General features: G+C 37.6%; 1 protein-coding gene across 3 annotated transcripts in view; it reads right to left on the bottom strand.

Moving 5' to 3' along the window:
* Positions 1–579: 579 nt before the first annotated feature.
* LOC117418250 (TATA-binding protein-associated factor 172-like) overlaps positions 580–27,000 on the bottom strand; it is a 44,905-nt gene continuing 18,484 nt past the window's right edge. For all 3 annotated transcript variants that reach the window (XM_034031075.3, XM_059035798.1, XM_034031076.3), the window contains exons 14-38: positions 25,539–25,659; positions 25,306–25,410; positions 24,818–24,967; positions 23,640–23,782; positions 22,589–22,763; positions 19,020–19,223; positions 17,911–18,337; positions 16,033–16,217; positions 14,601–14,754; positions 14,158–14,267; positions 13,158–13,359; positions 12,168–12,316; positions 10,747–10,899; positions 10,309–10,430; positions 10,059–10,226; positions 9,258–9,335; positions 9,036–9,165; positions 8,159–8,300; positions 7,747–7,877; positions 5,807–5,932; positions 3,665–3,817; positions 3,302–3,513; positions 2,895–3,054; positions 2,128–2,298; positions 580–1,513 (exon numbers count right to left, since the gene is read on the bottom strand). In XM_034031075.3, the coding sequence (XP_033886966.3) occupies positions 1,367–1,513; positions 2,128–2,298; positions 2,895–3,054; positions 3,302–3,513; positions 3,665–3,817; positions 5,807–5,932; positions 7,747–7,877; positions 8,159–8,300; positions 9,036–9,165; positions 9,258–9,335; positions 10,059–10,226; positions 10,309–10,430; positions 10,747–10,899; positions 12,168–12,316; positions 13,158–13,359; positions 14,158–14,267; positions 14,601–14,754; positions 16,033–16,217; positions 17,911–18,337; positions 19,020–19,223; positions 22,589–22,763; positions 23,640–23,782; positions 24,818–24,967; positions 25,306–25,410; positions 25,539–25,659 (4,018 nt within the window). In that variant the 3' untranslated portion in view covers positions 580–1,366. The remainder of the gene's footprint in view (positions 1,514–2,127; positions 2,299–2,894; positions 3,055–3,301; positions 3,514–3,664; positions 3,818–5,806; positions 5,933–7,746; positions 7,878–8,158; positions 8,301–9,035; positions 9,166–9,257; positions 9,336–10,058; positions 10,227–10,308; positions 10,431–10,746; positions 10,900–12,167; positions 12,317–13,157; positions 13,360–14,157; positions 14,268–14,600; positions 14,755–16,032; positions 16,218–17,910; positions 18,338–19,019; positions 19,224–22,588; positions 22,764–23,639; positions 23,783–24,817; positions 24,968–25,305; positions 25,411–25,538; positions 25,660–27,000) is intronic.

Raw genomic sequence — 27,000 nt, 5'->3', positions numbered from 1 at the left:
AAAAATCATATCTATATATCTATATCTATATATATTAAGGGAAACCCATTGCGTAACTCATTCTTTTTTTAGTGCTAAACATACTATATGACCTTAAGTTAATGTCAATAGTTATTGGCATTAATAGCTTTATTCCAAATGGGTAGAGTACAATTTAACTGACAATGACAGCTACCTGCAGGCCATTCTTATAATCTATGTAATTGCACACCAAAAATCCAACATGTGTAAAACTTATAAATGTATCTTGTATAGATTTAAAAAAAAAAAAGGACAGGAAAAAGAAAGCTCTCTAGAATGGATTATAATTCCATCTGTTTAGATGAAACAGCAAGAACACAAATATTTACACTTAAATAGTTTAAATTGTCTCCTTGTTCAGGTATTGAAACCGTTTTTTTCAGTGTAATTGCTGTTGGTTCACGTGCAAGTCAACATTTAAAAAGTACAACGCTACAAGTAACTAGAAATAGGGATTTTAGCATGTGTTCAGCACATTTGAAATAACGACTCCCAACACTAAAAAAAACTAAAACTATTGAGTAAAAAAAAAAAGAGACTGTTTACAAACATACCAAAGAGCCTTCTCACTTTCATTTTTTTATTAGACTCAAGGCTGATGAACAACTGACAGTTCATAATAAAAATAAAAAAGAGTAAGTCATGTTTCTTCGTTATGCTGAGACAAAATTAATAATTACAAAAAAAAAAAAAATCTTAATCTATTGAAAGCTGTTGTGGCTTTTCATCCCTCACAATAGCCCAGGCTCATGCTCCAAGTTGTTGGTTTTTGCACCCAAGTACACAGCAAGCTATAAAGCCTGCTATCTGCCACTCCATGCCTACTCTTCCAGTATGAGATTAGATACTTGAAACCTAAAAGGTTCATTTAAAATTCAGCCCCACCTCATTTGTGTTAATAACCTAGTCTTGAGCCAACTGACCCTATTAAAAAGAGAGTCCTGAGACCTCCAAGGATAAAACAGTGTCCTAATTCATAATGTGTGCTCAATGTTACGACTTAAATTTACTGAAATTTACTGAAATTTAATGCAAAGACTGCTGAAAAACTACTATGACACAAGTACCCCATACGTTTTCTGGACATTTACTCCCAGGTAAGCCGTTAACTGTTTGATAGTTTTGCGAATAAATGTACCTTTGCAGAAACCGTGCAAACTCTTTAAGACATTTTATTCTGCCACCGTTCAATAATACAAATATTCAAGTATCAGTCTCAATCTGTTTCTTCCAAAATAAACATTTGTATTCCCACACCCATGAACAGTTCACTGTACTGTATGCTGAATATCAGCAGGAAATGGATGCCAATTCAACCTCTTCAGACTTGACTCAGACCAGCATGCTATTTCAAAGAATGCATGAAGCTATCCAGGTTATATTCAGTGTCGTATTGTTCTTCACTCCAAAGGTCTCCTAGATTGTCAAGGACAGACTTTGCCGATGTCTTTCCCGATGAGCCTGGGGCTTCACCCTTCTCCACTTTCTCATCCTAAACAAAGAACAAAATGCATCATCAGCTTAGTTCTATATCGGATAGATGCACAAATGATTTTTGGCCTACAGAATGTTAAACCATTGAGTAGAAAGCAGAACACTTAACTTCTAAATCATTGCTAGCATTTGTAATATCAGATCAACAGTACTAATGCACAGTAGCATGTTAGACAGCTTTCTTTGTACCCAAAAACTGGCCTGCTGTCGAAACAAAAAAACTACCCCAAACAAAAACAAACTAGGACACGACTTCACAGCTTTATACCCAACACACCGTTATTAATCTAGGTAAATACCTCAAATTGGCAATTTTGCTAAAACCCAATTACATGGTTTACAAGAATTCATTGATTTTGTTTTTTTGGCCAAAACAAAACGTTTCCTTTGCTTTAAACAGGCTTGGCAGTTATGTGGCATCCATCATTATTCGGTTCCATATTGAAGTATAGGCTAGGAGTACCGTGGGGATTAACTATTGTTTTAGGGCATCTCTTTTTGGCCTGAGTGTTTTTACTGTGGTGTCAGAAACAGTGCTGGATGGTTGCACAGTTCTTAGTTGAAACTCAAAATCAATGCCCCTATTAAATACATTGAAGAAGCCATTCTAACCTTCTCAAGAGTGAAGAGGTTGAGTAGCTGGTCTGTCCCCATGCTCTGAAGGCTAGCGTTCTCTTGGCTAATCACAGTATTGGCTATGCTCATTTTGAATTTCTGCAGGCCCATAATCTTCTCTTCCAACGTCCCTCTTGTGATCAGCCGGTACACATTGACGACACGTTTCTGGAAGGAAAGCAAACAAAAAAGACATTGCAGCAAGTGGCTTAAACTAGAAGCACTAAACTGAAGGCTTAGAGACATTTAAATGTTATCAAAATTGGAAGGCATCAGTAAGAGAGATTATAAGAAGCTAGACACAACACTTTGGCAGAAACATTGATCAGAAAACTGCAAAGCTGCAGGCTGCAGCAGCTCAACCTAGATTCTGTGCTGCACCGAGTGACACACGCAAGAGAAAATGTTACTTTTGTTTTAAATTAAAAAACTACTCTCGTTTTTAAAGTTTAGTTAGAAAATAAACCTTTTTACATTTAATTGTTAATTTAAAATATGGTGTTTTGGCTGTGCAGATGTTTGATATGATGTACTTGAATACAACTTGTGAGTTGTAGTCGATAGTTTGTCTTTCATTTTAATACTGATGTTGTTTAAAATGTAACCATCATAATGATTGCTGGTGGCAGTTTTAGGTATAACCGGGGTGGTTCTAGTGTTAAACTACAGTAGATTCTTGCAAGTTGTACTTGAAATAAAAATAAAGCCCCTAGTCTTCAGTGTCAATGGCATTCTGCAAGTTTACTTCACAGTTGAATTAGTACCTGTCCAATACGATGAGCTCGATCCATGGCCTGTAGGTCTCTCATTGGGTTCCAGTCGTGTTCTACAAACACTACAGTGTCAGCCCCTGTGAGGTTCAGACCCAGTCCTCCCACATGAGTGGTGAGCAGGAGCACATCGATAGAGGGGTCATTATTGAATCTGGAATCAAGGAAGAGATTCAGTCTTAGACCAATCTAGTAACTTGCCATACAAGAAGATTTATAAAAGGTCTACAGAAGTGAAAGGGGACTCATTATTGTGACTAACTACCATTACAAACACATTAAAGCATGCAATCAAAAAGATTATTTAAACAAGATACATAGATAACCAAGGATGTAACGGAACAGAATTCCTTAACAAATCCTAATGCAAAGTCCCACATTGCTTTATGCAGTTTCAATACCGTGACACAATGGAATGCCTCTGTCCAGCCGGCACACTGCCGTCCAGCCTCAGGTAGGTAACTGAAGGCAGGTGAGCTTTCAGGAGGTGGTGCTCCACGATGTCCAGCATGCTTTTGAGTTGACAGAAAATCAGGATTCGGTGCTGAGCAACAACAGCCTCCGTGCCACCCTCTGTGGCGCCTCCATTTCCCAAACCACAGTCCAATAGAAGCTGGGGAGCGAGGGGGAAGCAAGTTACAGGCAAAACCAAACCAGACTTCTGATGCATGTTACTGGATAATGGAGTTCAGCTTTGTCAGATCTGAGGTATTCTTTCCCTGAATCAAATGCAGTGACGCCCCAAAAAGCTGTGATCCACCTACCTGCTTTAGTGCAGAGAGCTTTGGAGCATGCTGAATGTCTCGCAGGGTGGTGCGCTGGGCAGTGAGCTGCTCTGTAATCCGCCTGTGTTCTGGATGCTGTGGTGTCAGAACCAGTGCTGGATGGTTGCACAGCTTTCTCAGGTACTGCAGAGCCTGGAGTTAGGAGATACATTTTGTAATTATTCATGTAAGGACATACTGAAGTGATGGTTTGCTGTGACTCTACTATGGTTTCTAAAGTAGAGTTGAAAGGCATAAGGTAGACAAATGGTTCACTGTATCATATAATGAAAACCTGGCTAAAGCTGTACTGCTGTCTGTTTTGGGTATATGTATTAAAGCCTGTTTCTAGAAAAGTATTTCAAAATTGCCTAATTTTGTTCAAAACCCTTCCACTTCATTTCTGCACCAAAAGTAGTTGAAGGTATTTTGCAGAGCTTACAAAACCAGAGACAGAATCATTTATAATTTGCTGGCCTCCCAGATGGTTGCAGCAAATTCAAAATGCCAGATTACTTAGTCATACTAGCTCTACCTGTCACAATTCCCTAGTTTTAAGATCACTACTTTGGCTTCCAGTAATTTGATTTTAAAAATGTTGCTCCTTACTTGTAGGACAATAGCCTGTTATTGATTCCTTACAAACTGTCATGACTTTGAGATCTGACAAGAACGGTCATTTGGTAATTCCAAGAACTCATTTAAAAACCTGTGGTCGAGGACATTTACTTCTTAAGCTCCTTCACTTTGGAACTCCACGTTCTGTTCAGAATGCTGAGTCAAATCGACATCTTAACAAGCTTATAGATTTTGTTTAACTTGGCATTTTACTAGTCAGCAGTTTAGAGTCATTTTTTGTCTTATTTTTGAAACACTCCTTTATAAAACAAGCATCCCAAGGAAGCTAATGCTATATAATAAAAGTGGTATGATAATAAAAGATAATAAATGACCCATTATTAATTCATTTTGCAATAGATAAGTGTCAGACAAAAGTAGCCATTAAAAAACAACCTACACTTTAGCCAACATGATCACATTATATATATATATATATATATATATTATATATATATATATATATATATATATATATTATATATATATATAAAACAAATTAGTTTTGAAGTGGGAACTCAATTTCCCTGTGTTGTGAAGCATAACAGCAAAATAATTATCAAAGAGAATTTTTCCTTGGTAAAATGCAGGAGGGCTATGTGATGAATACTAATCCAGTAGAGTAACAATTAACACATTACAGACATCTTGATCACGGCCGAGAAATGGATTTGTTCCAACGTGCTGGAAAATTTAAGTAACACAATATAGAAAACAGCCTCCATCATTCCAGTGTGAAAACTGACCTTTTCAGCCAATATATTTTCCAATTCCATCTTGAGCTCTGTGCAGCGCATGAATTATTCAAACAATACAACTAAATTTGTAAGAGTCTGGTGACTATGAACTATTCTAAAAAACATCACGACCATCTCCTTATTTGGACTGAATAATGTCTCTCATCCTTAGAAGAAGCTATAAAAACACCATTAAGACTATGAATTATGTACAGTGGCAATCTTTGAAACTTCATTGTGTGCAATTACATACACACAACAACTGTCTCAAGTTCATCAAATAGCATTCAAGGATGTATGAATTCATTAATGGGTATAGATTCAAATACAGCAATTCATTGACCTTTTTACCATTCCCTTTCCTTTCATTATATTTGCTACCAAATAGCTTTCGGATCACTTGGAAAAAACCCTTTGGGTACTGTCTGTGCTTCCGGATCACAGATAAAAAGCTTGAATGGCCAGTCTCCCACCTCTGTCAGCCCCACTGGCTCTTTAAATAGAAGCAGGTTTTTCAGAGATCAGGAAGCACACACAATAGCTGAAAAAACCAAACAAACATTGAATGTGTCTCCTCTAACTGATTTTGTATCGAGATTTTCAACAGTTGCAGAGCTGGTAGAAATTATAGTGACACCTGTTAATAAACCTGTTAACTAAAGCAGAAACAGCAAGAGAAATATAGACAACACACAATGATTTAACAAGTAAGAAATGTAGAGACAAGAAAGAACACATGTTATAAACACAAATCTCTCATAAATCAATGAAGCAACAAAACAGGCACCTGGAACACATGACCAGTAGGCTTTAGCTTTGGCTGTTCGTTTTCTTGTGGGGCAGTAGCAGTAGACAGCGTGTCATCGAGGTCGACCTTCGCTCGAGATTTGGCAAAATCTTCATACAGTTGAATCTTTATATTCAAAAAAAGGAAAAAATACAGTTTACTTAAATTTCACTGTAAATCATACCTTTAGAAATCTATGTCTGGATGCTCATGTTTCCTAAAACAAAAGGGACGAAACAGCTTGGGTTTAAGCCATGCCTACTCAAACCAGTGAGAAACTTCAGGGCAGCCATAAGACCACAGTATTTTGAGATCACATCTTTTGCAGGGGGGGGGGGGGGGGGGGGGATCAATTCAACCCCTACCCTTTTAAACAAGCATTCCTTCAGAATGGCGCAATGGGGAGTATTGCACAGTTAGTCTCAAGACAGACAAACAGATACTGCTGAGGCTGTCCGGGGATCCCCAGGCTTAATGAATTGCAGGAAAACCAGATCTTTATTTCATTATTACACAAGAACTGTGGCTGGGCTCTAATCAGAAATCTATTTCAGAAATAGTCTGGAATGGTGCCAATATAGTAGTTTCCAGGAAGAAAACCACTATTTTTAATGATGTTGGAAGAACATTAATACAAGTGGGATTGAAGCCAGCAGTTATGCAATGTATGGCATTTAACCCACATGAAACTTTTAAACGCTATCCAATTACCTCAGGAGTTCAAACATATTTAGAGGTTGAGCTATCCTGTCATTTTAAACACCTGTATTTTAAAAGTGCTTATTGCAGTATATTCCATTTCAATATTATAAAATATTATATACATACAAAAGATAATCTAAATATTATTACCCAATCATATCATCTTGTACTATATATACAATTATATTTTCTGTATCTTGTACTTGATTTTACTCCTAAAGGTAACCGTACTCACGTTTTGTAATTGCTCTTATTTGAAATAGTTCTTATCCATTTATTGTACTTACTTTTAATGGAATTTACTCTTAAGCAAATCATTTTACTCTAAGTTTAAACTGCTCTTAGTCGAATTTGTTCAACCGTAATTTACTGTATTTATTTTCTCTTATTTGATTTCGCTCTTACTACTGACTTGTATTTTGCAAGTGCTCTTATCTGTAATGTGATATTTTGTAATGTGATATTTTGTAACAACTGTAAGGTCGCCCTGGATAAGGGAGTCTAAGAAATAAATAATAAAAAATATGACCTTTTTACCTTCAAATGTATGTAGTGAAATCTGGAGTAGGTCAGGGTTGAAGGCCAGAAATAAACAGTAAGCAGTTTCTTTTTACATAAAGGTGCATTAAATGTGCATATTCCACAAACATAAAATACAATAACGGCATTTTATTAAAGATTATGTACAGTATTTTGGCACTCAGTACGGGGAACCAATAGAGAAAACAAAATGAAGTTTATAGGACTGTGCCGGTGCTAGGGTTTACTGGGCCCTGCTGTAATTTCTGAAACGGTTAAAAAGGTCCTCTTACAATGCAGAGGGCAACGGAAACAACTGGGATTAAGAGAACACAGCCCCAGAGTACGCTGCTGAACCAGGGAAAGGACAACGGCAGATGACAGCTGCGTGCGAGTCTGCAGCTGCTCCACGGTTCATTCATTGTCTTTCACATCTGGGGGCTTGGGTTTCCATCCCACTCAAGTAAAATGAGTTTGATGGCTTACCTGGACTGTCATAAAACCACTGCAATATTCAGCACAAGTAGTAACTCACGGCGCTGCAGTCCTTGTAAATAAATGCAGTTATTTTATTGGCTATTTTGTAGGACGATATTCGGACACAATTTAAGTCAAGCAGTCAGTCATTCTCTCATTACCTTTTAGGCTTTTTTAAATTTTAGGCTGCAATACAATTTATATGTTTCTGTTAAGTAAATGAGTGTGGTGTGCATACCCACCTGTAATGGACTGAGATTGCAGTAATAATCCTGAATGATCTTGGGTGGAAGATCCTGAAGGACATCCTCCTTCATTCTTCTCAAAAGGAAAGGCAAGACTTGGCGATGCAATGCTTCCATTGCAAGAACACCTTAACAAATTGATCATTGTAAAACACTATTAATACATACAATATTCAACAAGCGTACTCGGATCAAAATATTCGTACCTGCTAAAAACAGGTGGCTTTAGCACTAACAGCGATTTGCTTTCAGTGATTTGTTTGTAAAAACAAACTGATGGACTTTACTAAACCACTAAATCAGTGACTACTACATAACCTTAGGACAAGGTGGACCAAGATTCGGGGTCTGTGAAACCAGCCTGAAAAGTTTCAGCTGCCAGGAAGACAGACAGTCCTTTACAGCTTACCTGCCTCCTGCTCCCTAGAAGAGCTCCGAGCATCTCTGCTTGCCAATATGGGTTTCCCATAACGAGCTGCGAATTGGCGTTCAGTGCCCAAAAATCCTGGCATCAGGTAATCAAACAGGGACCAAAGTTCCAATACATTATTCTATATATATTTAAGAAAAAAAAAAAAGGGAAAATTTGCATTTCTCAAAAAAGTACAATACATTCAAGGTTCTCCCATTGTTCTTTAAGGAAGTTTAAGTTGCAGGACCAGCATTAAAATACAGGCTGTAATTAGGACAGATTTAACATGAAGTGCATCGAGTTTCCTTTAGTGCCCTTAAATGCATATCCATGCTGGTTATGTTTTTTTAGTTAGTTTTTTGGTACCAGTCACATCCCAGAATATTGACAGCATAGAAGATTCTCCTTCCAAAATACAACTGCAATGCTGGCGATAAGGCTGAAAATTGTTTAACTGCACTGGCAATTTTTCAATTGCATCAAACAGGACTATTCTAAATTCAATGCAAGTACAAAGAATCCTTCCTCAATCAAACTCAATCTGCATAGAGGATATTCTGAATATTTTATCCATGAATTATACTTCAGTTAATCATAAAATCTTTTGGAACACAAAATAAACCAAGTACCCGCCAATTACACAGATTTGTTTTTAAATTGTACATATTGCTTAAATTTCACAGTTCGAACCGGTTTTCTGAAAGACTTGCAATTTCAATTAAAAAAAGATGCTGTCTGATAGCAAAACTTCAAACAAGCAGACTTCCTGTAATGTTTCTCAGCAATGCCAAAGACTGAGTGTTTTATTATAAATGGCAGCCGGTCTGAATACACTTTCTACACATTTGGTCTGCAGCTGTCCTGCTGTAGTTACCTGGATTGGTGTTCCAGAAAGAATAATCCTATAGTTGGCTGCTAACTGCTTTACTGCTTTTGAGAGCTTGGTTTTTCCATTCTTGATAACATGGCCTTCATCAAGAATACAGTAGTTGAATTGAATATTTCTGAAAAGAAAGAAAAAAAACCTTAGTAAGGACACAATCTTTGGAGCTGCTACAGAGATAATCTGAGAAAGACACATTTAAAATGATTGTACCTGAAAAAGTCAATGTCGTTTCGTACAACATCATAAGAGGCTACCACAAGGTTGTGCTTTTTCACCTGGTGCTGTAACCTGGAATGGAAATACATGGAAATTCCAATTATTACCAGACAGACAGTGAGAGCTCCAATACCCTAGCATTAACAGAGTGCAGTTGCTATAGACAGACATACATCTTTTGGAATCAGCCACCCATGTTGAGACTTGATCACTCTTTGTCCTACATGGTATTCTGAGCTCAGTACAGCTGCACTGGTTAGACTTCATTCTCACAACCTAATTTTCCATTTCTTCATTATTTTAGAAGGGCATCAACAATTCATATTTTCCTTTCACTGATGTTCAACTTCCGCTTTTCTGTATACTGAACTTATATATATATATATATATAAAAAAAAAAAAAAAAAAAAAAACAGGTCTGGGTTAGATCGTGTACTGCTAAGAGGCCTTTTCTATGGGCTGCAACAAGTCTACTGAGGGAATTGAATTGAAGGATGAAGATCCAGAAGCCTTCAAAAATATCACCAGACAAATGTTTTGATGACCGCCAACAAGCTGAAAGTGTCAGTGCAAGCCTCAACCAATTACAGCGAACACATCCATGACACATCTGTGATGTTTCTTCAAAGACATTGCATATTTGCATACCAAGAAATTGCATCGACTTGGAAGGTCTACTTTCAAGGCCAATGTTGCTTCAAAAGACAAGGATCAAAAGATAATTGATCCAGTTTCTTTGACAAGAACACACCTTTAAACCGGAAGCATTATCTTGCATTTAAAAACAGTGTTTACCTTGCCCTCTCAGTGGGAGGTCCTGTATAGTGAAGAGGATTCAGATATTCCCTGGAGCAGAACTTGCCTACTTCATCCACCCAATGGCCAGTCAGTGTCGGAGGGCAGACAACCAGAGAAGGGAGAGGGCTACAGTCAGCTGCCTTGGACTTGGCGTATTCTTGAGCCCTTCCAAACAAAACAAAAAATATGAAAAAACTTGTGTGACACTTGACTTAGGAATTTAAGTTTTTTTGTCTTCAGTGCTTACCTGAGGTAGTAGTCTCCAGCCATTATACAGATGGATTGCAAGGTCTTTCCTAATCCCATGTCATCACACAGAATTCCATGTAGTTTATATTTGTTGAGAAAAGACAGCCAGTTCACACCATCCTTGGGAAAGATAAAATAATATTATCTGTCAACAAAGATATTTTACACGATTCAACAAAACAAGTAATGAAACAAGAGATCTTCAGTGCAAAAAAGTGGGACCTTTGAAGTTTAAATATGAAATTATGACTTCAATATACTTGCTCAACCATCTAATATGAGCAAAAAAATACATTAAAGGGTTTACATCTGCCTGCATTGAAATAGTTTAAACGTTACAATTACCTAAGGCAATATGTTTGTCTACTTCACATAATTTCTAGTCTTGTTATATTCATATATCTATATATAAACAAACAGACAAAAAAAACCTCACCTGCTGGTATTTCCTGAGCTCTGCTTTAATTGGGACAGGAATTTTGTAATTCTCCAACTTTCTCCCGTCTAAAAGCTGTTCAAGGAAGTGACGCTCCTTGGCTTTTTGTCGGATTAAATCCTCAGACATATTTGGGGGATTTGGAATGCCAGCCTGAAAACAATTGAGTAATGTTTTAAGACTTAAAACAACCAGACAGAAACAAACAAAAAGGTAAAAGACATGTAATTCAAGCCCCCAAGTAAAAGGTCCTGGGAATGAAGATTAAACAGTTGGACGTTGAAAGTAGCATTAAAAATCAGTCTAATCCCAGGGCTCCTGAAACCACATTTCACTATATGTATGTTATGTAAATGCACTGGATTCTCTACCTGTCAGATAGGCATGCCAGACAAATGTATTATGCATGAACTCAAAGAAATGCATGTAGGCTGGAGCACTCTATCCTGTTTCAAAACTAAACCCACTATGCAAACAGGAAACTGTCTGAACAATTTTTGATAACAGGATAAGGATAGTACACACAGGATTTCAAAATAACTCTGGACAATTTGTTTTTTAAAGCAAGTAAGCACAAGGTGGTGTTAACAATGGCTGGTGCAAGATAGTTTAGCTTTAACACTTTACTACCTAGAGTAGGTTATTTTCTCAATGTCAAATATAGGAGGACAGTGGGCTGCAAAGCATCCAATTAAGTTTGGACTGGATTTACTTTGGCTGCTTCAAATTTACGTTAAGACAATGAGACATTTGAATCTTGAAACTTACTTTAGAGGGACAACCAATTGGCTGAGATGATCCGCAAGGTTTATAAATTAAGGTTAAGTGCCCCATACAGGTTAAGAATTACATATTTTAAACACCTGTCACTAAGATTAAAATAGAACTCAGGTGTTTCATGTAAAATGTATTTAGTATTTTTAAATGTAGCACTACTGAGTGTTTAATAGTTATGGATGATATAAAATCAGTATCATAAAAATGGCATTTGGAAAATGTATCTGTTGAAAACTTCACTGGAATGTTTACTAGCACTGCACCAAGACGCATTTAATTCCAGTACAATTCGTCTGTCAATACAACTAGTAAAAGAGGCAGAGTTAAAGCTATGAGATATTGCCATCTGCTGGTGAAAAGTTGACATTTCACCATAAACTGTGTGGCTCAAAAGTACCTAAAATCTGCAGTGCAAGAGTCGTTTTAATGGAACTGGAGTGTTTAATATATCTAGTCTTCTATAAACAAAGCAGTCACCAAAGATATCTAAGTTGTGTGAACACTCCCCATAACATAGGCCTTTGCTATTTAAATGGGGTCATTTGAGCTTCACTGTCTTACAGGAAACATCTTAAAAGAGCTATATTCTCAACAAGGGAATAACTTGATTATTTATGAACTCACTACCCACAACTCAGCCTTACCTCCAGAGGCATTAGTCTGATGAGTGTAGCAAAACACTGCGTAGCCATGAAGCGCACGCTGTCTGTCTGATCGCTCATCCGCCCGAGTACTGGCACCACTAACAGCACGATGTACGGGACGATATCCACGTCCAGCTGCTCCATTACACCTGAAGGGTTCAAGTCATTAAGGCAAAAATAGCCAAAGTGTGTGTACGAGGGAATACAGGTTATAAATCCATACCTACTTGGTATCACTCCTGTCAATATCACCCAAGCTTACTATCACCACATTGAAATGTCCTGGACAGAATATGATGGGAGTCAATGGGGACAAGCGTCTGATATATCACTTTGGTGACTGTCACTCATGTTCATATCAAATCACATTCATCAGCTTTCTTTTGTTTTTGTACTGCAGTTGTGCTGTACACTACACATTGAAAACAAACGTTATTATTGAACACTATTGTACTCCATACAATTACCAAGTATTACGTTTCAAGCTCAGAAGCAAAACTGGCATATTTCTTTTCAACCCTTCTGTGTTTTAAAATATTGGTTTGCCAGATTATTGGTGCACTCCTGATAGTCAACTGTGCTTAGTTCCACCAGTCAATTTCAACTGGCATTCAAAACACATGCCTCCAAAAACTTACAAAGCTTGGTTAGACAAGAAATTGTAGTGCATCAAGTTTTACAGAACCACTAATACAGGAATTACAGTAATGTCACATTGTAATCCTTTATTCATTAGGCTTCACATTAAGGGTTTTAAACAGGAGTATGACCTACATTTCAGACAGTTTCAGGATCAAACAGGAGCTTAAAATAACCAGAGAACCACTTTCACTGTGCGATTAAAATTTAAAGCAAGAATACTAAATTACTTTCTGTTCAAAACACAGCCTCGTAACTGCTAAAACCTATGTATCTGTTCTTAAGAGTTCACGCAAGATGTGCAAGGGGTACCAAAGCCCTAATTCGAGAAGATCTCAAAATGAAGGATACAAGCCATTGCTTCAATTGCTCCCTCTTGCTTGGTGTTGTCATTGATCGCTCCCAGCCACGGAAGGACTCTGTCCAGAAAGACGTTCATGGTTTCCATGGTAGCGATTTTGCTCAGGACACCCAGGCATCGCGCGGCCATGTGTCTCACAGCTGTGTATGGGTGCTGTAAGCATGTACACAGATCTGGCAGGTGCTGCAGCAGCTAGAAGAGAAATAGATCATCATTTTTCAAATAAGACTTTAATGCCCCAAGATCTTTATTTAAATTACTGTGCAGTGCAACTTCAGGATGCCTGCATGCCAATACCCTTGTCTGATCCTGCCCAGTATATTTATGTTACCTAACTTAAAGCCTGGATTGAACAAGGTTAGTGTTTAACAAACATTTAGACATTTCTTGTTGATACAAGTTATGGCACATCAGGGTTCTCCCTAAACTCCACGTCAGGGAAGTACAAGGTGAAGGGATGAGTTATTTACTATAGTCAAAAGTTATTATTACTATGAACACCCTGCTTCCCTGACAGAGTCTAAGAAGAGCCCTGCACAGTAACATCTGCTGGAAAACTGAACACATCTTTTTGCAGTTAATATTTTTTTTAAAAACAGGCTTAAAAGAAATTCATCCAGTCATGCATCTCACACAGACTAAGAAGCTGCTGTGTCCCACAATCATGTTTAATTTCACACTAAAATAGAATTCACTTCAGCATTTCCCCCAAAGGTAATTTCAACTGGGACAAAAATAATTTACAGTATATTATGTTTGTGCAACACCATGCAGCAGTACAAGGTTACAAAAAATACAATGTTATCAAATCACCCCCACAAACAGGTATGCCTTAAACACCTAAAAAACGGATCCATTTAACATGAGAGAATTAGAAAGAACAGCGTTTTACAAAAACAGGTCTCCTGAACAATTCAGATGTCGCTTACTGCATCTGCTATAGTAGTTTAGGGGTCAGAAATTAACCTAGAATTGTAAATCCCCTCTTACCGAAGGATGAAGTTCAGAAGACATCGACCCTGCTGTGATTTCCAGCACCTGTAATGAGTTTACCAGCTCCTGGGCTGCACCATCTCCTTTCTCCAGCAGCATCTCCCCATCTGTTCAAAGATAGATTGTAATTTCAACATGGAAATTTAACAAGTTACCAGCCACTCCATTCCCTACATCAAATGCCAACACCTAGGCTGCCCTCTTATCCCAGAAAAGTTCACTTTTCAAAACTGAGAAACATGTCAAATGAACTGCAAATTAATTGAACAGTAGTTTTTGCTGAGCTGGCACCTCAGAAACTTCTATGCCTCCATTTAAGTAACTTGAAACTGTTTTTGCATCAACGTTTCAAGTAGTGTGGTCTACATTATGCTCTATATATAATATTTAGAGATACAGATGTGCCTGTTGATTTTAATGCAAAGAAAAAAGTAACATACCAAAATTCTCTACATCAATTGAGCTCCTTAAGGGTCCAATCATAGAGTCCCATAGATGCGGCAGCCCTGAAATTAATTCCGAACCAAAGTGCCGCGCTATAGTAGTGAGAGTAAAATCAGCCCCTCTCCTTTGCACTAGGCATGGCTTCTTTGCCTAAAATAAAACATAGAAAAGGTAGAGTAAATGAAACACATTCTGAAACCAATCAAATTAATGTATTATGAAAATGTAAAACTGAAGGGTTGAAGCCTATATGAACTGCATAGAGGTCATATATATTTAAAAAAAAAAAAACACACACACAACAAACACATGGATAAAGGCTATATTTGCATCCTGAACCAGTCGAAAAAAAGGCATCATATAGCACAGTAGTGACGTCAAAATGTCATAATTCCTCTAGAGGAAAATATACTTGAACTTTGACCCATTCGACTCCGAGACGACTTTCAAGTCAAACACAAAATGTCTCATTTTCAATCACTCGACAACACCCACAGTAGAGAAATGTTGATAAATAAGTAACAAAAGGGGAATATTTTGGGAAAAAAAGCTGGTACATTCGTATCTCAGAGAAACTGGAGAGGAACGGGAAATTAAAGACATTCCTGTCAATGACTTTCAAAAATTCGTTATTTATGATCTTTTAACAAATCTGTCTGTCAAGATATACAATCACCCTTCAAACGGGAGCACCAACCAAGTGAGCGACACAAATCTTCGACTCAAAAAAAGCATACCACATTGAAACACATTTTCCTTAAAATGTTATTTTTTTGCAGTGCATTATCTACCCAGTTTAATTTACCGTTCCTGAACCATCAAAAAGAATTACATTTAAGATTATTTAATATTGACTTGCGTTATTATTCATTAAATTCACAATTTGAACCTTAACACCTGTTTATTGTCTTTTTTTTATTAGATACTAACCTCCATGTATTATAAAAAATAATAGATGTACTTCAGTGAGTTATAAGGAAAATAATTCCATCTCGACCTAACAGTCTCGTAGTTTATGATGTCACAAACCCTAGATGGAATTATTTTCCTGTAACTCACTGAAGCACATCCATCCATCCATCCATCCATCCATCCATCCAAAACTAGAAGTAGCAGCATGTTAAAAGCTGTAAATGAAATTCTACTATGAACTAAATACATAAAGAAATTTGATTGATACTGACAGGCAAACAAATGATATATCCTCAGATTCTGATACTCTCAACAACTTAAACCAATTGACAGCCATGGACTGAAATAACTCCCATTGCACAGCAGTTTTACCATGAGCTTAATCTGATTAGGTCAACGCCCCTGTAGGTAGAGGCAACTCCACTGTATCCTCACTACTGCTGTTTTTATGACACACATAAAAGGGTTAATTCCTTTTGAAGACCCAGTACATCTGCATAGCAGGTGTTGGTTTACCTCATCGATTTCTCCAGAGGCGTTGCTACCAGCAGGAAGGTCTGTAGTCTGGCTTTTGAGAGCTTTGGGAGTAGGACCTCGTCTGCTGGTAACCGCAAAGGCGGCTTTCTGGTGCCGGTATAAAGTTATAATTCCTTTCGTCTTGTTAACTGTATGGTGCATGCCATCTTTTTCAGAGTTGACTCCTTCAAAAAAATACAAAAATAAAAACATCCATTGGTGTTCTACAATTTGTATTCCTTTGCACAGAATTATGAGCCTCTCCAGGTTTTATACAGAGCCCAATTACACAACTAAGTTTGCTATATATTCATTAACTATATCCAATTACCAGAGTAAAACCTGAAATGGCTAAAAGGAAGAAAAAAAAAACACACACACACACAAATCCCTTATGCACCAAATTTGCAGCAACTTTGAGTCAGTGCTAAAAGTAATTTATTGTGTTTCTCTACAAAGCAGTCACCAAATGTCAATTTAGATTTGTCACAGCGAAGGACCTCTGCTAAGAATATCCATTTCAAAATCAGAATCTCATTATTCCCTCAAGTACTTTCACAGTTTGCCTAGAGAGCGACAGTAACATCTGTGTTTAGAATTAGCAATGTCCTTAGTATTTATTACTACAGAGGCTTCAAGAACAATACGCAAACTTGTACAGCACCCTTCTGTTACTCCAATTAAGTACACCGATGCAAATCCAGGTTTTTAAAAGGTTATACAAAACTCAAAATGTTTATTTATTACTATAAAATCATGTTATATTAAGCCTCTTGCATTAGCATGATTACCTCCAAAAACCTTATCTGAAGCATTCAATTTACCTTTTGGCAGATTCAATTGAAAAAAAATAAATAAATAAAAAGCACCTCCTATAAATTGCCTCGTTACAGATCCATATTAACGATGCTTGCAATGGAAATTCTAATATTGTACAATAGCTTCTGCTGTTTGTTTACAGCGTCACTAAAATATGTAAAGCAAATGGGATTTAAAATGTGTAGTTCAGTACCCCAGCTTGATAGTCATTTTCCTTTCATCACAGAAGCGATGAAGTAAATCAATATGTCATCAATTCCTGTAAATCTTCTACATGCGTCTACTGTATCTACTGTATCTGTGATGCATGCATGGTGCATAATTAAATATGCCACCATCCAGTGAAAAAAAAAAATATATAACTCAATTACCCAAGCATATCCTATTACAGGCTATGCAATATACTGGAATGAAATGGACATTTTTAAATCATGGAAATTAGAATGGGTGTGTTTTTTCAGGCTTACCAGAAATGGTAAAAATTGAGGTTATGGATTAGCAGAGGGCTCTGCTAAAACGCTTCAGAAAACAAATCAGTGATCCATCTCTATCGGACCGCAGTTTAGCCACTGTTGCTACCCCTGAAAAACTTTAAATGGATAGGGAAGAGTGCATCTTCTGCCGTCCAGATCAATTGAACAACACAGGATGGATAGCCCTTTAGAAATTACCAAAGCCAAGAAAATAAATCTTGCTAAAAATAAAACACAAAGATGTTTAAATGTTTGCCTTACCACCTTAGTTTGAGAGACTTTTTTTGTCTTATATTATTATTATTATTATTATTATTATTATTATTATTATTATTATTATTATTATTTATTTAGCAGATGCCTTTATCCAAGGCGACTTACAGAGACTAGGGTGTGTGAACTATGCATCAGCTGCAGAGTCACTTACAACTACGTCTCACCCGAAAGACGGAGCACAAGGAGGTTAAGTAACTTGCTCAGGGTCACACAATGAGTCAGTGGCTGAGGTGGGATTTGAACCGGGGACCTCCTGGTTACAAGCCCTTTTATAACATGGTATTTAACAATGTTGCTTTCACTGGATTACCTTTCGAGTTTTCCTGACTGATGGGTGCTGGAACAGGGCAGCCAGCAGTGGGGGTGACCAGTGGATCCACACACACAGAGCTGCACAGGTTCTTCAAGATTTTGGGGTTGGGACAGGGAGTCCTGGGGATACACTGCTGTAGCAGCCTGGCGATGAAGGTGGCAGCATAGCTCTGCACCAGCGTGTTGTCTTCTTTCTTCACCGCCTCCATCAGCGGCTTGATGACAGGGTTCAGCTTGTCTGGAAGCAGCTGCAAGTTCACAATAGCGCAGGCAGTGAACATGTGAACTCTCAGGTGGAGCATCTGCCACTCCTGATTGGTCTCCATTACAGTCATCTGAACTTGCTGCTTTTTACCATCTAGCTGCTCAAATGGTTTTGACTTAAGGTTTATTGCTGTTGTGGATTCACTGAAGATGGTAGTGACCTGCAGTAAAGAGGAGGAGCATTTACAACAGTTGCATGCCACATACATTATTTCTCTTACCAAGATAACAATCTTGCTTCACTGATCATTTCTTCATAGGAAACTGTGTTACAAAGAAGTTTGTTTCAATGATCGATCAATAGGTAGCTTGAATCAGTTTGGGGTGTGCATACAAACAAGGTAATATTAGTGGCTCAATTCCTTCAGCATGGCTCATGGCTCCTTGTAACACATCAGCAACAAAGCAACAAGCTGATGCCTGATGTATAGAGCACTCTGTATATTAAACAGAGCATGTCAGGGATGTGGTTTGTATTGCACATTAAAGCAGGAGGGCTTAAACACTTGCACAAAAAAAAGTGTGTTACAATGTCATAGACATCAGTCAATCAGAAACACTATTTACTGGGCTACATCAATTATCCTCTTTGCTTTAATATTGTTATTTTTTATGGCCAGCAGCTAAGAAACACATTATGCTTAATTCAAAATTATGCTGCCACCTAGTAAGACAGAGACATACAATAAATTCATCTTGACATTTTTGGGTTTGATGTGCAGTTTAAATACTAACAGCAGAGAAGCAATTATGCATGTCTAATACCATGCCACTGCCCACTGAATAATGTGAATGAACATTCATTAAGAAAACACCTGACCTCGTCTCTCCTTTGCCACTTACCAGCTCATTAGCTTGATCTATTGTAAACACGCTGCAGTTTACTCTGTTGCTGACGTCAATATTTGCTTCTGCTAGCAGAGCCATCAGTTGTTTGCATTCATTCTGCATTCGAGTAAAAGGAATTGCTATCTCATCATAATACAGATGCTCAGATAGAATAGCCAGCAACCGTGGCTGCACTGCACTAGACACTGCTTTACAGTCCTGGAAAGAGATAAAAGTTTAGAATCGTTGAGTGCTTAATCTAATGGCACTGCCATAAGGCTGGGGCGATGGCTAATTTTTTACGATCTATATATCGTTCTCCAAAAAAGCTGATGCATCGACGTTATGAAAGGGTTAAAAAAACGCAATACATGTGGAGCTGTGGATTACTGTGTAACGCTGCAAGTAACACTTTAAAAACGTATGCATATTAAAATTGATTATATCAATTTTATTCGTGTTGATTTGTACCAGTTGAGGGTCAAAGCAAAATAAAAATAAAAAGTTGTTTAAATCCATAACCAGTCAGAGTAACAACCAATCAAGAGAAAAACTATGCTGGACATTAAGAAAAAGCAAAACAATAACAGCAGTGCGTTTTTAAAATGCCGATGCAAGACATTTCCCTTTTTTATCCCTATCCAATAATTTTGTTTATATTACAAAGTAGTTTTATGCAATGCAACGTGTAAAAATGCTTCCACTGCTCCCTGCATCCTCTTAAAAGAAAAAAAAAAAATCCCATGAGGTGTACCAGCAGAACAGTTTTAGCCGTCAGAACAGAGGGCAGACCAGCAAACGCTGTCGTTTACGTGAGGATCATCTTCAATTTAAACCTTTATTTAACCAGGTAAAGACATTGAGAACAAATCTTAAAACATGACAATTTCAATGGAAGCTTCTACTTGCAGAGACACATGTTCAACAACACTTGATTTTTACGTCGTGAACGGTGGGATTTTCCAAAGAAATCGTTATGTCTATTTCTACTACCGGTACCTTTATTTATACTGTGTACTGCTTTGCATGTTAACGTCATTAATCTGAAATAGTTACACTGGAAAAAGAATATAACAATGTTGATGCAATATGTAAAAAAGCAGATTTTGAGATGGTATGCTTTTTACAAATGCACATTTTTAAAGGCTAGCGCAACTTCTGCATCTCATTAAATGGTCACCCAAATTAGTTGCGTTACCGGAGTATCCCAAACATTGCTTTCTTTACTTTTCTTTCTTGCCGTCTTCCTTTAGAAAATAATTATCAAACATCGAAAGGCATTGTAGCTCAGGTCGATACAGTATTTGTAATTCTAGCACAATGCTCTTAACTTGCTCTGTTACTTTGAAGACTCATGCACAGATCCAATCCCATCAGTAAACACTCACAGGGGGCAGGGCAGTGAGGAGAAGGTGAACTCAATCACATGCAGATTCAGAGAGTCAGACCTGAGGGGTGCAGAGAAGCTCTGCGCTTAATGCAAAAAATAACTGCCGATTCCAAATTTAATAACTCAATTTTCCTTTGTTAAAAACCTTTACACAAAAACGATACACTTGCTTGACTAATCGATAGTTGTCAAACGATACGATGCATCGATACATCGCATCAGCCTTACTGCAATATCACATTCAATGGTTTGTAAAAGTACAATGGATATGTGAAAAAGCAGAATCATTGATAGCCCAGAGGTTTAAACAAGTAAAATGCTGAAGTTCTACTTGACACCACCTGAGAATAGAAAACAGCAGTGTAGCAGCTGCAAATACACTGTCTGAAAGCAAGTGGTCTGCATCATTAATATGGCCCGAGGTTAAAACTATGCGATACTTAAGTAGTTGAGGTTCACGTGACACCGTGTAATGGAACTTTGAAAGAATCAGAAAATACAGCTGTGTACCAACTATAAAGACACAAAGTGTGTCGTCTGAGTCATTGGTTTGGCCAAAGGGTAAGAGAGTCTGAACAATGTCATTCTTGCAAGAAATTGGCCGAGCGCCGCCAGGGTGCGGAAAGTCTAGGTCGGCAAGGGTGACCTCAGCTCACCAGAGACCCCCGGAGACTGGCCGGAAGCCTGCGGGCCTGCCTGCATTAAATGCCAAATACTGCCAGGGGACTCTATTACACATAACAGCGGGACAGTATTCTCTCCTATATTTTGCTCAAAACTTTACTGTTAAACCCTCTTAAAGTCAGCAAACCTTTAATGTCTGCAAAATTCATGGCCGGTGTGGTTACTGCAGTCCCTGTCTGTACCTGGCAGGGCTTAGGACCCAGGGGAGCCCTGTGGCATGCACACATTCAGTGCACGAGGCAAGTTCACATACTTAGTCACACACTATAAAATCTCACAAATCACACTGAGCTCTTTTTCATTTGCCATATTTTGAAAACTATCGCGCAAATTCTGGCGAGACGGTAAATATATATGTATATCATTTTTTAATATATATTATGTATTAACAGCAGGCAGGCAATACTGTGGAAGGGAGCAATAAATAACACACAAGAAGGTGTGCAGCTGTACTTGAGTGCACCCATGCCTCGGGCTGGCGCCAGAACAGGAGATGGAAATCTTGGCTACTGCTTGCAAAACTGGCACAAAAAAGGTACTCATAAGAGTTCTGCCAAGGAAAATCGAGAAGTCGTATGGATATTGTTCACCTTGGGTGCTCTTACAGTTTTTGTATCTCCCTCTATGTTTACTTGATATGTAATAAGCAAACTGCACATATACAATATAGTTAAAGTCAAAACTTCACATACATTTGAACTTATACTTCAACAGTTTATACTTCAAATAAAATAGCATCAAGCACCTTAAAGAAACTAGCCAAAATGTCTGTCTGCTTTACTCTGCCAAAAGTTTTACCTTAAATAAATGTCCCTACATAAATGCCCCCATAATTAATGTATGACAAAGCTATGCAAATATTCAACACAATTTGATAGCAAATACACTATTGTACCACAGTCACAGTATTCTGCATAAATGGTGCAGATCATTTAGTAATATTGATTAAAATGAGTACTGTATTTAATACCATATTTTGGACTCACATCTTACATTGTACATTTAAAACAATTATTGTTTTGCTGGTGCGCTTTGATAATTCCTAAAGGTCAATAAACATCTGAAATTACAAAAGAAGCTTATTATAAAAATGAATGAATTTATCATTAATTCACAGTCAACGAAATTGCCAATTACCATCTTGCTTCACCGATCATTTCTTGATAACAAAATGTTACATATTGACAAAGGGGGTTGGGGCTATTCATGTGTCCTGTCTGACTGAGGTTGCCATGGAGATTTTTTGTGATAACGTTTTCCTTTCTGCATGTTTAATTGGATGCGTGACAAAATAATGCAACACCAATCCTGTGATCGAACACACAATAACATTTAAAAAGTTGATTTCATCAACCCAGAGCAAAGCCTCTTTATGCTTGCAGATGGCAGACCTGATAATTCCAGCCTTCCGGAGATTTATAGCATAAAACAGGAAATGATATTCTTATAGCGACTAAACGCATACCCATTTCCCTAAAAAGGCTATATTCACAATGAACTGTTGCCTCACCTTGTGCAGTACTGCCCACTCACAAAGTACTAATGCTACAGCAATCCGCTGCAGGGCCGATTTAGAGTTCAAGTGAAACAGCAGCAGCTGTGCCAGTGATTCCGAGGGCTTGATTTCCTGGCTCAGGGCATTAACAACGGGGTCACACATACAGCGACAAAGGGCCCCCAGTAACCTTCAGGAGACGAACAGAACAGATTCAAATTTGACTTCAATAATAGCAAAACAAAAAGAAAAACATTCAGCACGCAGAGCAGTACTTGAGGAGAACATCTGGGGCACCACTGCACTTCAGATATCTAGAGAAACCAAGATACTTTTACAAAAAACATATACAATGGATGTGCTTATTTAGTAACATAAAGCATTATCTGAAGCTATTAAGTCTTTTATAGGCCAGTTCACGTATGGCTGATTAAGTGAAGAATATAAATTTAAATAATGGTTTCAAAATGCTGATTTTTCATATCTTTGGCGGCAAATGAACACTGTACATTTTGCAATGGGATATAAAACAAAATAACACATCATTGCATTGCTGGTGTGTGTAGTGGAATAGGTTTGTACATGTCTTGAAGAATTGAAATCAACAAATATATAACGAGGAGATCCCTTTTGAGTAGTCAAACAGTTTGAAAAAGCTACAGAGGTGTTAGTAGTTGAGTTTAAACATTTCAAGTGGTAAACTTTTAAAATTGATCCTCACAGTTTAATCAGTCAAAATATGCACGTTGTCAAACAGACGTTGGTATTTGTGCTCATGTATGTGTTCATTGTAACACAATTTTATTTCATAGCTATTTAACTAAACAGCTTCTCATGATGGGTTTTTTTTATTAGCTCCAAAGATTTAAAATAAGTTAAAAACAACAAACAGGTTAATCCTACAGTTCAAGCATTTACCAAATTTAACAGAATATATAGTGTTCCTATTATAATCTGCAATATATATGTACAAAGCCCTTTGGCATACCTTGAATTTGTGCTGCATTTCTCAATAACAGTGGGTTTCACAGTGGAGTTCAAAACAAAATACAAATCTGAAACTCACTTTGCTGCCATCATACGAGCTCGCATAACAAAATAATCCCTGGTAGCCGAGTCTTCAGTTATTGTGTCTGCACCCGCTATATATTCTTGGATCACCTCTTTTACCTGGTTCGGCCCTTGACGCGGTTTCCCACAAGTTTTTTCCTATTAAAATAAACAGTCAGGGAGATAAATACAGAATTATAAATCATATAAAATAAACAGAAAAAGACAATTGAGACAGACTGTACATTCACATGTAAAAATGTAATCTGTAAATCAGGATGTCTCTTACATCCCCAATATCACAAAACTCACACTAAAGGTCCTAACTAAATAAAATCACAATATAAAAACAGTAAACGTTAAAGCTTGTCTCTAGATGTATGCAAAAAAACTTAAGTGACAGACACAAATCTAGCTTTAAATTGCTGACAGCAGTCATGTACAGCAGGACAAATGATTCAGATTGGTTCAGATGGCTTCTGTTCTGGCAAACAATCATCTTCAAGTACTGGTAACTTCAAACCTCCTGATTAAGAAAGAGTTCTCTAGAGATTTAAAATCCACATTCCTACCCTTTATTAACTTCCATCTCACTGCCTCCCCAATAGCAGCAACTTTACTTAAAATACATTTTCTTCATTTTGAAAATTGAAGGTACAACAATATAGATCAAGCTTAACCAGGTTGGTCCACACCACTTGTTTGGTGTCTCGTAACACATCAAGTTCAATACTGTGTTTGAAAGAGACCCTCCCTCAAACAGAATGCATTTGTGGAGCAGTGGTTAGGGCACTGGACTCTTGACCGGAGGGTTGTGGGTTCAATCCCCAGTGGGGGGACACTGCTGTTGTACCCTTGAGCAAGGTACTTTACCTAGATTGCTCCAGTAAAAACCCAACTGTATAAATGGGCAATTGTATGTAAAAAAAATAATGTGATAACTGTATAATGTGAAATAATGTATAATGTGATATCTTGTAACAATTGTAAGTTGCCCTGGATAAGGGCGTCTGCTAAGAAATGAATAATAATAATAATAATAATGGGGTGGGGGGCACTTAACACTTGTGGATCAAAACTGCTCTATACTGCAGTGTAGCAATGAAAATGATAAGCAAGCCATTTAAAGCTAATATTTCAACATCTTTTTTAAAAATACACCTGTAATGTGTCCGTATGTATTGTGTTTATTACCTTTGATCTGGCTTTGACCTCAAGCAGCATGTTTAAATCAATTGGCATGTGGGAAGGCTGCATCATTAAACACAGCCAAGCTCCCATCCATGGGCAGGCAGCAGCTACCACATACTGGAGCGGAGCCTGGCGGATCAACTCCGTCCACACCTGGGGAAACAACCGAAACATGCGGGGCAAGGTACGCAAATTTAAAACATAAGCAAATCAAACTACAGTATGCCTTTGCTTTGAGTTGTATGCAGAATGTCACAATGGAGGCACTGTTAAGGCAGCTCAGGAAATGCAGAAACCACCACATCAGTTTAAAGGAAATGTAATGTTGACCTGGAATAGCTATGTATGTATTGCAGTTTTCAGAACGTTGTCTTGAAACGTGTTATGCAGCAGACAGTATTATTACCAATTGTTGACCACACAGCTTTTGAAAATAAAATCAGTAATTGTTAATAAAACATTTTCAGTATATTTTAAAATTGAGAACACACCCTTTGAATGAGATCCAGGATTTCTTGGCTGCTTTCCAAAATGCAGGATTGGAAGATATGCCTTAGCAGGTCTTGTAAAATAGGGGTGAGCCATGTAGCACAGCTCTGAAATAAATAAAGCAAATAAACATTATCAAATTGTTATTTTGCTCAGCAGTTTTTTTTTTTTTTTTTTTTTTTTTTTTTAAAGTATGTACAGGCAAATGCAGAATTACAGTAGTAGTACAACTTACTTGATCCTCTTTCGATAAAAGGGTGAATAAAGTTTCCAGCGCTGCTTTGCGTACAGATGAGATAGTATGGCGGAGAAATGGCCAAACACGTGGGACAAGGACTGTGAGGGACTGCTGAATGCTACAAAGAGAAAAATACGGTACCATCAATAACACAGGCTACAAAGCTCAGATGTACTTCTTTGTTAACAGCTTGTGTTTCCTGGGCGGGTCATTCAGCTACTCAACTACACCATGAATGTGTTCCAACCAAATGCTGCCCCTTATGACGGACATGATTAGAAGCCAATCAAAGTGCCACCATTGTTTCAGATGATATTTTGAACAAGTCTGTTTGCCAGGATGTATGTTGGTTTATCCACTATCATTTTTAGGAGAGTAATGATTCAGCATATATTTAGGAATTGTGATTCTCTCTTTACATGATACTGTATCAGAGAAAAGTATAATTTGTATTGTGATAAAATACCAACATCACAAAGTTCACTGCAGTGTATTATAGTTATGAACACATGCTGTCCCTATCTCACTTTTGTATTTGACCAAAATAGTCATCATAATGTCACATGTATCGTGATCAGCATTCCCTCGAAGTCTAAAATGCGCACATTTTTCAAAACAACCAGTTTACTAACTTTCGCAAGTTTTTATTATAAATATCAAACTTAAGAGACTCCAACATCTCCAGGTAAACCATCATTTTTACCGCATTCTTGCAAAGCATTAACATAAGGATATTTGCATCCGTCACGCAGCTAATTCTCCGATTTCTCTCTGTAAAAAATTAGGTCTTTAAGGGTTTAAAACGATAAAAATACAATGGATTAAAAATATTTGTATTATATATTTAAAACGCAACTTAACAGTAAAATATATTTATCAAATTATTTTTGCATGTTTTCCGCATAGATACGTTTCCCTTTCTATATGTATGGTTTTCCCCTTTAAGGAAACCTGACCTGTTCTCCCACGTGATCACTCTAAAGACGTTGTGCATAAATTAAGGATGGACCAACTTCCTGCATTGTTGTGTATTTCCAAAGATATTATATTCTCTTTGGTATATCTTCACTCAGGCCAAACTTCACTCGTTTCCAGCATACAAAACTTCCCACTCTGGCTTCTGGTTCCGTCGCATTGACTTTTTTCAGGTCTTATAGGGCCCTATGGAATCCGTGTTAATGAGAACACGGACAGAATCAAAAGAATAAAACGCAGAATTAAGTGCTGTATGCAAAATGCAAAAAATGCATTTGGCAGTAGAGTATTAAGCTTACATATTTGAGGGGAAAATGTGAAACTTTAATGGTCAGTACAGGCAGTGGCGTAATTTTGATTTCAAAAGTGTGTGTGTGGGGGGGGGGGGGGGGGGGGCACAGTTTCTGTAGCTGGCTTATAAATGAGGCGGGGTATTCTGCAAGGGATAAACGACGAGAAGGGTTGAATCGCTGAAAATAATTCA

The sequence above is a fragment of the Acipenser ruthenus genome, chromosome 13 (genome assembly GCF_902713425.1).
Source record: "Acipenser ruthenus chromosome 13, fAciRut3.2 maternal haplotype, whole genome shotgun sequence".
Lineage (NCBI taxonomy): Eukaryota > Metazoa > Chordata > Actinopteri > Acipenseriformes > Acipenseridae > Acipenser > Acipenser ruthenus.
Note: the sequence above shows the minus strand (reverse complement) of the source record. Positions and strands in the feature narration are given on the sequence as shown.